At 34.6% G+C, this 14,542-nt stretch overlaps 1 protein-coding gene across 1 annotated transcript; it reads right to left on the reverse strand.

The window, feature by feature from the left end:
• Positions 1–8,543: 8,543 nt before the first annotated feature.
• LOC122587792 lies at positions 8,544–14,178 on the reverse strand. The gene is made up of 3 exons (XM_043759958.1): positions 14,050–14,178; positions 8,595–10,530; positions 8,544–8,551 (listed from the first exon to the last, which is right to left on the reverse strand). Exons 1-3 carry the CDS (start codon positions 14,176–14,178, stop codon positions 8,544–8,546), a joined length of 2,073 nt encoding a protein of 690 aa, XP_043615893.1.
• Between the last annotated feature and the right edge of the window lie 364 nt (positions 14,179–14,542).

The raw sequence follows: 14,542 nt of genomic DNA on the forward strand, positions 1-14,542 counted from the left end.
TTGCAATGGTGTTATATTCTCAAATCCCAACCCGAGAAGAAGATCATCTTTTGCAATTTTTGACTTGTTAAAATAGGCAGTGAAATCCAAGAGAGGGTTTTGTTCAACTTTATATAACTTCTCTTGATAGAAAAGTATATTCTTTTTAAATTCCTCAACTTGTTTTTCAAGATTTCCAATCTCAACGCCTTTTAGAAAACAAGTATGATTTAAGTCAGAAATCTTCCTTTCGAGTTCAACGTTGTTTGGTTTAGCTTCTTGAAGCTTCTTATTGAGAATATCAACATCCATTTGTCTAGCATTTGCCCGAAGCCATTCATTGGTCTTTTGAATTTCAAGATCTTGATTGGCTTTTTCAAGATCTTGAATGGTCTTTTCAAGATTAAGACATTTTTCTAATAACTTAGAATCAGGAGAGGCATTCAGCTCACATTCTTTAACCAACATCCTTTTTTTATATGATTGAAAGTCTTGTTTAATAGTATCATGATTAAAAAGTAATTTTGAATATTCTTCAAGAAGTTTTGAAAATTCACTTTTGAATAATGAAATACTATTTTGCAAATTTTTGTTTTTGTTGGCTAAAGTCTTAATATGAGTTGTCAAGTTAGATAGAGCTAAATTAAGTGACTCTTTATCTCTAACTAATGAAAGAGTAGAGTTAAGATTTACCTCATCATCAGGGTACTCATCATCAGTGCTTTCAGCCTCAAAAGCTTTATTCTTGGCCAACCTCACCATAAAGCAAACATTAGCAGAAAGATCTTCATCTTCATCATCTAAGAGTAATAGCCATTTGTCATCTTCAGCAAGTAATGCATGACCAGCTTCCACTTGCTTGGCTAATAACATCTTCTCCTTGTAGTACTCATAGTTCCGCTTACAAGGTTGTTTGCAATCAATAGCAAAATGACCAGGAATACCCAATTGTAGCACTTTTTGTCGGATGCTTTACCCTTCTCAACAACTTGTTTCTCATAGCCTTCTTTCTTTTCAACAATCTTTGATCCAGTTGAATCTCCTTGTTCATAATTCTTGTAATGATAGTGTCCCTTCTTAGGAAATGCACTTGTTGAAGAAGTGCGGAGATTGTTATTTGTAGGCCTTGCTTTGTAGAACTTTTCCTTGAAATGCTTAGTTACTGCGGCAAGAGCTTGATATAGTTCATCTGAGACACCTTCTCTTGTAGCCATCATATCATCTCCCTCCTCATCAGATGAAGAAACAACCACCATTTGCCTTTTAAGAGCTTCAGAAACCTTCTTTTCAACAATCAATGCCAAAGGATCAGAAGATACAACTTCTGGCATTTTGTTTGATAAAGCTTTGTTTAGAACTTGATGTTCATTGAGTTTGAAGGATTCATGAAGATTATGGATGGTGAACTTGGCTAGATTTTGATGTTGCTTAATCTGTGTTCCATAATCTTCCCATTCAGGACCAAGAGCTTTGATGAATTTGATGTTTAACTCAATCTCTGATTTCTTGACATTGTTCTTCCTGAGTTCATTTATGACATTGCAGAATCTACAGTAGACAGCCTCTAGAGATTCATTTGGCAATTTGCTGAAGTTGTCAAACTCAGTCAACACATTTGTCAATCTTATTGTTGAAGTCAGGTCAGATCCTTCCATTTGTCTTGCCACCTCATCCCATATCTCCTTGGTTGTATCATAAGAATCAACAGAACCATAGATGTCATCTGGTAGTGCTTTGTATAAGCATGATCTAGCTCTGTTATCTGCAGCTGTTCGATCTTTTTGTTCAGCATTCAAAAGATCAAGAGTGAGAATTACACCGGTAGTGGGATGGCGATGAACTGCAAGTCCATTAAGAATGGAATCTTTAAGTAGGTGACCATTCGGTTGACATTCCACATAGTCCATGAATCTTTTCTTCCATAGTCTATAAGAACCACGGTAGAGAACTGGAGGTCTTGTATCGGAACCCAATGCCAATGCTTCACAAGAAGCCATTTGAAAGAGATTTGTTTTGAAACTTGAAATGAGAGTTTGAAAAAAAATCAGGAAGTGAAACGATCTTGATGAAGATCGTTCTAGGTGAAGATTGTTTTTGGAAGATGGTTTTAGATTTGAGAATAAAAGCAAGATGATTGAATGGAAGATCGTCTTGGAAGAAATTCAGTGGAATTAGTCTAAGTATGAAATGAAATTGAAATTGAGATATGTTTTTGGATTTTTGAAAATGAGAATTGAAATTGAATTAAAGGAATTGAAAATGAAAAATTGAGAAATGAAAGACTTGGAAATGAAACGATCTTGTTTAAGATCGTTTTAGAAATTTTGAAGGAAAATGAGACGGTCTTGAGATGAAGATCGTCTTGGGTTACTGAGAAATTTTCTAAGTAATTTTTGAAAAATTTGACAGAGTTTCAGTATGATTTTGGAAGGAATGAATTTGAGCAAAACCAATTACGAATGATCAATTACCCAGGAAGTGTGTGATTCCCAATCACAACAACTTCAATTAAACAACCAAAACACACCAACTTTTAACAGACACTGAGACAATCTTGAGCAAGATCGTCCTAGAGTCAGGTAACTGAGACGATCTTGGCAAGATCGTCTTAGTTTTCTGCCTTAATTTTCAAAGTAAACCACTTTGAATTGACCAAAACCGATCCTTTCGGATTAGTTAGCCACAATCAATACTTCACACCACAACCACTTGCTAGAACGATCTTGTGAAGATCGTTCTACAAGCTACGACACACAAAGTATGAACGAATGAAAATTCAAGCACTGAGACGATCTGCAAAAGATCGTCCTAGTGAGAATCGTCCTGAGATCATCTTCTTCAACACATCAGTTTTCAAAAACTCCATTGATGACTTTTAAAACTTCAATAACTGTCAAATTACTTGGAGTTAGTACGTGAAATTGCTTGCAAAACGTTTGTTGTCACGTCCGCAACAAATCCTTAAACAAAATTCAGCTAAAAACACAACAGAATCTAAATCCGAAATTTGAGCGCCAAAATCTAAAAATTCAATCTCAAGTTCTAGATTGAATTGAAACTTGAAACTTAACAGGATTATGTTTTAAGCTATAAGAAATCTAAATTTGAACAAAAAATTGATGATTTTATGTGATTTAAAACGATGAAAAATGATGAAACAGGGGACGGTATGAAAAATAGTTTTTGAATTTGATTTTTTGATGAAATTGAGATCAAAAACAGTTATGGATCGATATCAAAGTGATGTTTCTCTCTGATACCACATGTAATAACACGATTTTTGCTCTGTATTCGATCTCAACAATGGCGGATGTAAGTGTGTGTGTGTGTTCTTGGTGTGTTTAGTGTGTGTATTGAGAGAGAGTATGTGTGTGTGTGTTTTTAGACGGACTGAGGTGTAAGGAAAATTATGAGGGGTTGCTATTGAAATAGTTATATGTACATGTATATATATGATGCCTAAGGAATGAGGAGTATTTATACTATAAGTCCTTACACATGCTAAACTTTATATTTAGCTCCTCATCCTTAGTTATCATATATCTATGATTTAACAACAAGTAAGTCCACAATCTTAATTACAATTTATCACTATTTTTGGATTTCTAACATCATGAGTTTACTCTTGCTCCCCCTGAAATGAACGATCTCTTCAAAGTATGAACGAACTTAACTATCTAAGTAACAACCATTCAATCTCAAACTCTTCTTATCAACAAACAATGGTCATTTATCCAACAAATCTTTCCATAATCGACCAAAAACTTTCAATAACTAAAATCTTGAATATTTTTGATCTAGAATCAATCCCTTAACTTTCTCAAAACAATCTCTCAACTTAGCACAATAATTATTCACTCTCTTCACCTAAACTAACGATCCTTTGAACATCCAAAACAACAATCATCCTCGAACAAATTCTACCAATCAAATTCTACCTATGTCCATGAACTCTATCTATCAATTATATAATCATTTGTCCCCCTTATGATGAAAATGAAAAACGGTTTCATCATATAATAATGATTGATAGCATAAACGGTAGATGACAACAAACAACAATCACACAGCTTATCCCAACCCAATTCCCAATTCCCAATGGACCTATTGGTGAACTAGAATGTGAGGTTGCGTTGTTGGAAAAAGAATTTTATATGGTGTTGGTGTTCTTTGTGTTTGTGTGAAAAGAAATGAAATCCGGATAAAAAAGATCCGTTGACACAACAAAAAAATCCAAAGGATTAATGGTGTGGCCTAAAATACGATTACTATTTTTCGGACTTCCCATTATCATTGAGAAATGCACAAAGCGTATCTCTAAATGGTTCGGTCTATGGCTTTTCAACCGATAGATTGCTTTAAAGAATGTAATTCATGGTCAGCGTCACAAAGGCGTTCGATAACCATATCTTACTATCCTCAAAGACTTTTGGGTAAATAAATCCAAGGTCACATAGACTTCTCGTTTACTCAATAAATTCATAAAATGAAAATATGAGACTTACGTTCAACATTGGAAAAGATGGTAACATTGGTAGGATTTCCATTCGATCATCGTGGAATATCAAAAAAAATATGATATCACTACGAATGTTCCGGCAATATCACAAAGATATGCAATGTCACAAAGACATATAAAGACTCTATGTGTCCTAGTCAAATGAAAGATATATCAAGTACGCTCTAGACTCGATAGTGATTAAATGAAGTCGGGGGCTGGAGCAAAGTGTCTCCCTTTTACAATATCAACGTCTTCCAAATGAAGAGTCGATAGAAAAGTGATAATCTTCATGAGAATAAAACAAGCATTTGTTAAGAAATACTTGAGTGGTTAAGAAAAGATGTGCATTGCTTCACTGGGTCCATGAGGTCTTCTTCAATATCGAGAAATCAACAAGTGAAATCCGATAGAAATGTGTTGACCCGGCTTTTTAAGAATTTTGGGGAGGGCTTTCATTTCTTTTAGCCCTTTCTCACATCATTTCACCGTAACCTCTCACTTTTCGACTACTCCCTCATGTCCTATTTGCACAAATATCATCACACTCATATACCCTTACAATCTAGAATTGAGAATTTAACTCCATGGTTAGATCTCATCGGCGATGACAAGATCATGGAGTTTATATGAGTGGCCTAGACTCTCGTGTGCAAATCTAACACCGAACTTCAATAGAGATGATCGAAAATGGTTTAAAAATCATCCAAAGTGTTTAATAATATGACAAAAGAGTTTGAACACTTAGAAGTTTTGGTTTTAGAAACAAACTCCTCGTAAATATATGCATGATTTGAACAAATTGTTTTGCATATAAAGGGTGAGTAAAATGATTGTAAGTTGCTCACAAACATTAAAAATGAGACTACGAAGACAGTACACAAAGGCGTTCGATGCCTAGCATCTCATCCCAATATTTTGTGAGAAACTCAAAGACAACGTAAATAAAACTGATGAAAAGAGAAAATCTTTTTGGATTTTTCAAAAATAAAAAAAACTTGTTGGATTTTTCAAAAAGTTAAAAAAATGAAAATATTTTTTGTATTTTCTAAAATTAAAGAAATTACAAAAACGGTTTTAGCACGGGTTATACACTGATATGTGCATAAGCCACTTTTCATCAAATCACTTCAAAATTACCTTTGGAACCCATTTGAGAATAGGTCCAATGGTTTTTAATTTGTTAAAAGACCAAATGTAAGTCTGATCGATTTGATGAATAGAAGTTGCATTCCACGATGAACTAAAACCCGGTGTTTTAGTTGAAAAGATTTTACACGGAAGAAATGGTGAAAAATCATTTGATTTCTTTGAGAAACGTGCAATCTTGAGAGATTGAGTTGAAAAATGATTTTTCGAACCAAAATCATTCACTTTTTGCACAACTGCTTTCACAGGTTTTGGTGCAAGATCAAAAAGTTCCGAAAAAGAATATTTGAATGATTTTGACTCAGTTGACTGATGTTTTAAAATAGGTTTCCATGTTGATTTTGTCAACTGAGATTTTGCTTTAGAAAGATGTTCACAATTGTCCTCGAATGACAGAAAAGACACTAAAGTAGATGTTCCATCAAAATTTGGTTTCTTAGCGTACTGCTTACCTTTTTGTAAGGAGTAATTAGTAATATGAGAGACTTTTCTTTGAAAAGGTTTTGAAGACTTACCCGTGTAAACCCTCTTTGGAACATCAACTTTAGTTTTGGATGGAAAAGATTTTGGAAAACTTTTGGACACCTCACTTTTGTCACATACAAAAACAGGATCCGTCTGAGTTGAGATATCAATGGTCTTAACAACATCACATTTAGTTTGTATAGGGGAATTCACAACCTCGCATAGAGGACAATCAGGTTGAGTGGAAACTTCAACAACTTCTTTAGGTGGGTTAGAAGAAACGGGACAAGGATTTTGAATTTGAAAAGATTTGGTTTGTGTTTGCAATTTAATCTCAAGGTCAAAAATTTTCTTTGTTAAAGATTTTTCGTTTGACTGAAGTTGCAAACACTTGTCTTCAAGACACTTGATTTGAGCACAAAAATTTGTTCTTTCTTCTTCGACTTTGCTCTAAAAAATGATGGACTTATTGCACTCATGGTTAAGCTCAGAAATCTTTTGTTGCAAAACAAGTTCTTTTGACTGATTGTCTAAAACAACTTTATTGAGCTCTTGAAGAGAATTGTCCAACTCATTTGTTAACTTGGAAATCTTTGAGTGCAAATGATCATTTTCTTTCTGAAGACTTTCCATGTTGGACAAAATGAGATCATTTACAGATTTGAGCTCTTTGTTTTCAGATTTGAGTTGATCAATTTCAAGTTGAAAAATTTTGTGTTCTCTCACAAAAGTTTTAAATGTATTCGCATCGACTTTCTTTTCCTCAAAACAAACCACTGCACATGGATACGAATTGATACACCAACAAATGTGATTATCATGACGACGTATTTCTTCCCAACTAGGCTCTTCACCCATTAAAAAATCTAACAACTAGTTAACAAACTCGTCTGTTATGTTAATATCCATTTTGAATCAAGACTTGTTATATCCCAACAAAAGAACAACCCAACTAAAGAACCTAAAAAGTTTAGCCCAACAAAAACAATGACAAGTCCAACAAACAAAATCAGTTTAAGCCCAAAAACAAAACAAAAAAGATCAATCCAAATTCAAATTTTGGCCCAAACAACCTTTTAGTCCAAATTAAAATTTACACCACCTACAAATGATACTAAAGAAAAAAAACGGACACAAAAAAATAAAATATAAACGAGTACATCACGTGAACAATGATTTTGACAATTCAATTTTTTTGAATGTATCATGCGTAGAAGCCAACTTATGCGCATTAAAAGTTTGACCACTCACAACTAGACAGCTCACATGCACGCGTACAAGTCTATCCTGACAAAACAATTTTGATATTGAAAATGTTGACTAAAAAAATTCAATTCGTGTGAATGAATATTAAAAAAGAAAAGGCTAGCACGCGGCACAATCACACACTCTTATATTGAAATGTGTATACAGCTGGATGTCAATATTTATAAGTCCAATACACATGATAACGTTATTCACTTCCCAAAAAACAACCCTTTTTAAAAACAAACACTTATTGAAGAAGTCCCACTGCATATATTAAGGGGAGAATACAAGTTCATGATACTTCATTTTAAGCCGTTGAATTTCACTTAAAAATTGAAGATTGAAGAATCAAAGACAAGTTCATACCTTCCACACTTCAAAAGACAACTCTGATTCATGATTCAACAATCTTCAAAGATTCAAGACACACACACATTTTATTCTCTGTTCAAAAAAGGAACATTGAGAATCAACACATGATTTAACTTCAAGAAGTCCAAGACCAAGAATGAAACAAGTTCTCCAAAGACAATGAGAAAGCTTTGAAGACTAGATTCATCACACCAATTGTCTGCTCCACCGGGCTCATCAAATTCATTCCTACAAGACAACATAACACGTACTTCATTTATTACAATATATCACTAAGGCGGAGAATGTTAGAAATTCAAAAATAGTGATAAATTGTAATTTAAATTAGTGGACTTACTTGTAGTTAGGTCATAGGTGAATGATTACTAAGGTTGAGGGGCTAATTGTGATAATTAGCATATTTGTGTATTTAGGTATAAATACTCTCATACCTTAGATAATCATAACCTTTTCCCATTCCATTTACACATTTAATCAAATCGGACTTTCAACACACACACTTTCTCTCTCAACTCACACACTTACACCAAGAACACACACACTACACACACTACACAAATCTACCATTGTTAAGCTCGAATTCAGGCGAGAAATCGTGTTATGACACTTCCTAGGATGATGTTGCAGCCTGGGAGGACGTCCACCACACAAAATTTTTGCATGGAGTTCAATCCTTCCACATATACTGGCATTTTAATTTCTCCCACAGTATATTTGGTTTCTCCACTGAAGCCAATTAATGGAGATATTTTGCCAATAATGTTGTCTTCAGAATTGTCCATTCTTCTTAGTGTCTCCAACTTGATTATATTCACAGAGCTTCCATTATCTATTAAAATCCTGCGATCATAGTAGTTAGCAATAAAGAGAGTAATGACCAAACCATCATGATGAGGTTCTATAACGTCATCAAAGTCATCATCTTCAAAGGAAATAGTATCTGAGTATGAGATAGAAGCCTTCTTCACACTCTTTTCTCTTTTTTCTGCTTTGTTTTGCTTTGCAAATCTTTTGGCTGCTGAATAGCTGCTTCCACAGACTTCTGATCCACCAGAAATGGTGTTGATTACTTTGGCATTTGCTGGTGGAGAATCTGCCTTTTGGGTAGGTTTTGGCTTGGTGAGATCCATGCCTTCGATATCTTTAGCTTTCTTTCTACCCATTAATTCTGTCAAATACCCTTTGGATAAGAGTATACATATTTCTCTTCTTAGCATTTTACAATCTTCAGTGACGTGACCAAAGTCTTCATGATAGGCACACCATTGGCTGGTATCCGTTTTCTTGAAATAGCCATCATTATTTTTCTTTTGTGGCCACCTAACCTTGTCTCCAAGGTTTCTCAATGCCATTATTAAGCCAGGTATGCCGACAGTGAAACGATATGTTGATAATGCAGGGTACTCAGTCCCTTCTTCTTCTTCAACAGCATTGATTTGGTTATGAACATGTCTTATATATGGCTTGTGCCTTTGTTTGAAGACTGGAGTTTCAGTCTTACGATTCAGTCGATCATAAGACAAGGCTTCCAATTTTGCTGTTGTCAATTCGTTTTCTTCGAGTCTGATGAACCTTGCTGCTCTTGCTTTTGCTTCATCCAAGTTTCTGTATGGCGTCATTATGAGATCTTTTTGGAACTTGGATCCCTGATGGAGACCTCTCTGCAAAGCTTGGATAGCTGTTAACATATCTAATTTAGGAATATTAAGAGATTCTTTAGTAAATCTAGTCATAAAGTCTCTAAGTGATTCATGCTGTTTTTGAGTAATTTTATATAAGTCATCAGTTAATTTTTCAAAAGTTCTACTACATGAAAATTGACTATAAAATAAATTAGTTAAATCAGCAAAAGACTTTATGGATCGAGGAGGCAAACTCTGCAGCCATTTTAAGGCTGAGCCAGATAATGTGGAACCAAAGCTTCTGCATAAGCAAGCTTCCTTCAGGTTGTGGGGAATGGGCACAGTCTCCATTTTCTCCAAATACAATGCGATGTGTTCTTGTGGATCAACAGTTCCATCATATGGCTTCATATTTGGCATTTGGAACTTCTTTGGAATTTCCACAGTTGCAATCCTATCTCCATATCTATTGATGAGATAAGAAGCAGGATTGACTTCTGGAATTGGATTGAAAAATCCAGGAACACTTGAGATCATTTCTTTAATTTTCTGAATTTCTCTTGCGATGTATTCATTTTCTCCTTGTTCCTGCAATGGGTTAGTAAATCCAAACGATCTAATAAAATCATTTGCATTAGGTAAACCTGATCCTGCATTAGCAGATGTGCCAGCAGCCTGCGTATTTTGTGGAATATTACTCCCAAAATTTCGGGATGCAATTGGGTCTGTTGTCGCAAAACCAGGAGGTGCAGATGTTGGTGGAGTTGAAAACAAATTTCTTGGAGTTATCGGTGGTCCATTTTCTATGATCCTTGACTCCAATATTTTGAATTGTGTCTTAGTATACTCTTGGTTTTCTTTGACAGTTTCTATGAGTTTCTGCAAAATTTCAAAAGAGTTAGGCATGTCTTTATCAATAATGTTTCTAGCAGCCTCTTCAGATCCAAGATTAAAAGGATCTGGGTTGCCATATTTGTCGTAGAAACTCGATCGCTCTGCTCGTTCTGTTTCAGTGTTTTGAGGTTCACTTCTTGTAGGGACTTCATTGAATTCATTCGTCTGATTAGCAGGTCCCTTGTTCTTACTTTGAGTAGGACGAGTTGTATTATTCTTATTTTTCTGATTGTAGTTGATTCTTGCAGCAGTATTAGTCACAGAGGAAGGAATAGCAGGAGCAGCTTGCGAAGAGTTAGTTGGCTGGGTCGACAGTATCGGAATTAATTTAGGAAAAATAGTTTTTCTAAATTGTAGATCTGAGATTTTAAATGATCGAAAGCACCTTTTGCCCCACGGTGGGCGCCAACTTGTTTTGGTCAAAAATCACCTAAGATAATCTACGTCGAAGACTTAGATCAATTAAGTAACCAAACTTTCGTTCGTGAGGTTGTGTGCTTGTAAAAATATGTTGAGTTACAAAGATGCATTGTTAAGAAAGACTTTTGATAAAGATTATGTCGACTAAACAGTAAAGAAGGTCAAGATATTCGCAAACTAATGTAAATAATGTAGAATATGTTAATATAAGCAAGATATTAAGCAAGAATCAAATAAATAATGCGTAAAATAAAGAGTAAAGAGCAAGAACACCGATATTTGTTGACGAGGAAAAGCCCTTAATCCTTAGAGGATTGCCGGCATAAAAACCCCGGGAGGAAACAATCGTTCCTGCCTTATTCTTTATTGATGAATGTTAAAATGATTACAACTGGTGGGAGTAGGTTGATCGATCTCTCTAAGTGTATGAACAACGAAGAGAATCGTATGTAGCGTGTGTGTGAATACAAGTGAGTAATGAATGATGAAAAGTAAGTGTCTAGGATCGATCAACCTCCTTCTATTTATAATGCAAATGATAAACAGATATCCGATATTGTAGGGATCTTCCACATTTTCAGTTCTTAAACGTTGTTGAAGATCTTGCCTGGTCAAGTGACCGTTAGTGTATTTCTCCTCATGCTGAATTCAACTTGAAGTCCGGTTATGTTGGAGGACTAAGTCTTCTTTGCGTGTTGAAGAGATTCTTTACGTGTGTCTTTGATTTTGTACCGTTAGAGGTATTTCCCATGTGTGATATTGATTATCATTGATCCTGCATGTTTAACTTACGAGAAAATAATAATAACATTTGCAACAATACGTTAGTCTATCTTCCGAATGACTGTGTCAAGATCCTGAGATGTCAAGATCTTGGGCTTTCAAGATATTGGTACTTGAAATTTCAAGCATAACAATGACCTCTTAAACGATCGTCAAGACAGAAAAGGAACACCAATAGCGAATTGGGAAACAATCTTCCATGCATGGTCACTTCTATCCCTTATACTTTTGATTATCATTTTGAACTTTGATTCGACATTGTTAAAGTTGTTCTCTGTAAAATTCTAACTCTGTTTAAGGAGCTAAACGTGAGTTAGAATTTTGGGGACAATTGTTATGCCTGAGATTTTCACCTCCAAAATCTTCGTGGTCCACGATCTTAGTGGTTCAAGATCTTGGGGCTCTAAGATATCTGACCGTTATTTTATTTTGACTTAGCTGTACAAGAACGATTAAAACGGAAGACTTGCCCCCAAAGTCAGAATTTATGGTTGAACACGTGTAGAAATGGCTCGACAACGTCCATTTACCAAGTAATCAAGTTAAAGAGAAAAATCTGCTCAAGATCCCTGATTTCCAGCTCCAAGATCTCAGATTTTTATGATAGTTAGTTGGTTATTTTCTCTATAAAAGGGGAAAGTGATTGCAGGCTTAGGCACTTCGTCTTAGATAAGAAAAAACACATATTTCTATCTGTTTTCTTCTGTAAACACATCACACTTAACACTTTTCATCATTGTAACACTTAGATTAAGCACTTGGGCTCTCGAATTGTAATTATCTTTGATTTATAATAATAAAAGAACAAAGGGATGGACGATTGCTTCCTCCCGGAGTTTTTATGCCGGTAATCCAGAAGGATTAAGGGCTTTTCCTCGTCAATAAATCACGGTGTTCTTACTCCTTTTATGCATTTTACTATATATATTTTTATATAACGTTTTCCTTACGATTATAGCTCATCTCTTTACGTTTTGCTTACTGTAGATCGATTTTTATAAAGTAATCTTTTTATTTACGTTCAAGTACTTTAATTAGTCATAATTTATGTTTTTATACTGTTTCTTAACGAATTCTTAATTATTATCACGTTTTAATGTTTTTTATTCAAGATCTTGACACTTTAAATGTTCATTTATTAGATTTTACAAGTAGATCTTTACTTTTACAGTCCTATCTTAATAAAAACATTCTTTTAAGCATGATTATTCAATATCTAGCAAATACGTTACATTTTCGCAATCATTTTGACACCTCAGTATACTGACCTTTTAAGATCTTTAAGCAGACAACCTCATAAACGAAAGTTTGGTTACATAATTAATCTAGCTCTTCAACGTAGATTATCTTATGTAACTTTTGACCAAAACACCCATGTGCGAATTTCTCTTCATGCCATTAGAGATATTTTCCATAGCTAGATATTGATTATTCTAGAATCTGCATATATAACTCATGTGGAAATAATAATAATAATAAGCATTTCATAACGTAGTAACATATCAATAAGTCGTTAAAATATCTATGGATATCAAGATTCTAACATGTGAAAATCTTGGGCTTTCAAGATATTGGTACTTGAAATTTCACCATAACAACATATATGACTCATATGATAAAATTTCAAAGGAAATTTACCTATATTACCTATAAATGACTTATGGAATTTGAGTTCTTAACAAAACTTGATCGAAACACCACAAAACGAGTAGAACTTGAAGGGAATTGTTTTGGAAGTGAGGGAAGGGTGGCTTGGGGTATCTCACGCACAAGAGAGCAGGAGAATGACAATTAGGGGAGCCTAATTATCTTTTAACCCTTGGCCATCACCTCCTTAAGTTTCATTTTAAGTCCCTTGACTTCTAAACATCGCATTCTAAGCTTAACTTTCTTAACTTTACTTTAATTACTTTCATTTAACAAGCACTTGACTTTCTTAACTTTACTTTAATTACTTTCATTTAGCATACTTTAATCAAATCATATTAAACACATAAGCATTTAATCACATAATCCCGTTTAGGGCACATAACTTAACGAAATTAAACGTTAATAGCCAACAACTCAAACATGAAAAAGTGTGGGATATTACAAGGTTGTCAGTTACTGTGGTGGGCGACGACTATGAGTTCTGGAAACTACAGAGGGTCGGATGTGGTTTAAAAAAAACTTTTTATTCTTTCTCTCTCTCACTCACATAATATTAGTAAACTCAAACCGAAATAGTTGATTGAAAAACTAAACCAACACCAGGTTGAATAGCTACAATTTACAATCCATCGTTGTTAATCTAAAAAAGAAAAAAAAATGGAAGAACGAAGAAGAGAGTTGCCGCAATGGCCACTGTGGTGGGCGACCACTATGAATTCTGGAAACCACAGAGGGTGGGATGTGTTTTTTTTTAAAAAAATTTTATTCTCTCTCTTTCTGTCACACACACACATAGATATTCCTGTTTATTGGTTTGATTTGTATTTTGGATATTTATTGGTACTTTGGGTTGTGTTTTTTTTTTTTCTGTAAAAAGGCCGTCACCATGTTTACAAGCAGAAAACAAAATACCAAAGTCCCTATCTAGACATTTTAACAAGAACATATAATGACTAGAAAAAATCAAACATCACAAGCTAGTCTAATAGGCAAATCCCATGCATCCAGGAATCGTTCCAGCCTTCTCGTCTTCTTATATGGAAACATTGAAAGCTTCAAACGCACTGTACTTACAATTTCCTTTACAAGTTGCTCCATAGTTCGTTTCCTTTTCCTGAACAACCTGTTATTGCTCTAATTCCAAATGAAGTAAACTGCAGCTGCTAACAATAATTTGAATGCAATACCATGCATTGATCTTTTCCTAGCAATTGGTTGCAATCCAGCCGTAATATCATTCCTAACAAGCGAAATAACATTAAAATCTCCTTTACTTGCAACTTGCCGCCACACTTGTGAAGAAAACATACATTCAAAGAACAAGTGAGAGTGAGAATCCGGTTCCTGCTCACAAAGAGTGCAGACCACCGGTTCATCTTGCATTCCTTGAACATCCCAACTATGAAGCAAATCCTGAGTTTTTAAACTTCTCTTGAAAACTAGCCACATAAGAAAGCATGAT

Source organism: Erigeron canadensis, chromosome 2 (genome assembly GCF_010389155.1).
Source record: "Erigeron canadensis isolate Cc75 chromosome 2, C_canadensis_v1, whole genome shotgun sequence".
Taxonomy (NCBI): domain Eukaryota; kingdom Viridiplantae; phylum Streptophyta; class Magnoliopsida; order Asterales; family Asteraceae; genus Erigeron; species Erigeron canadensis.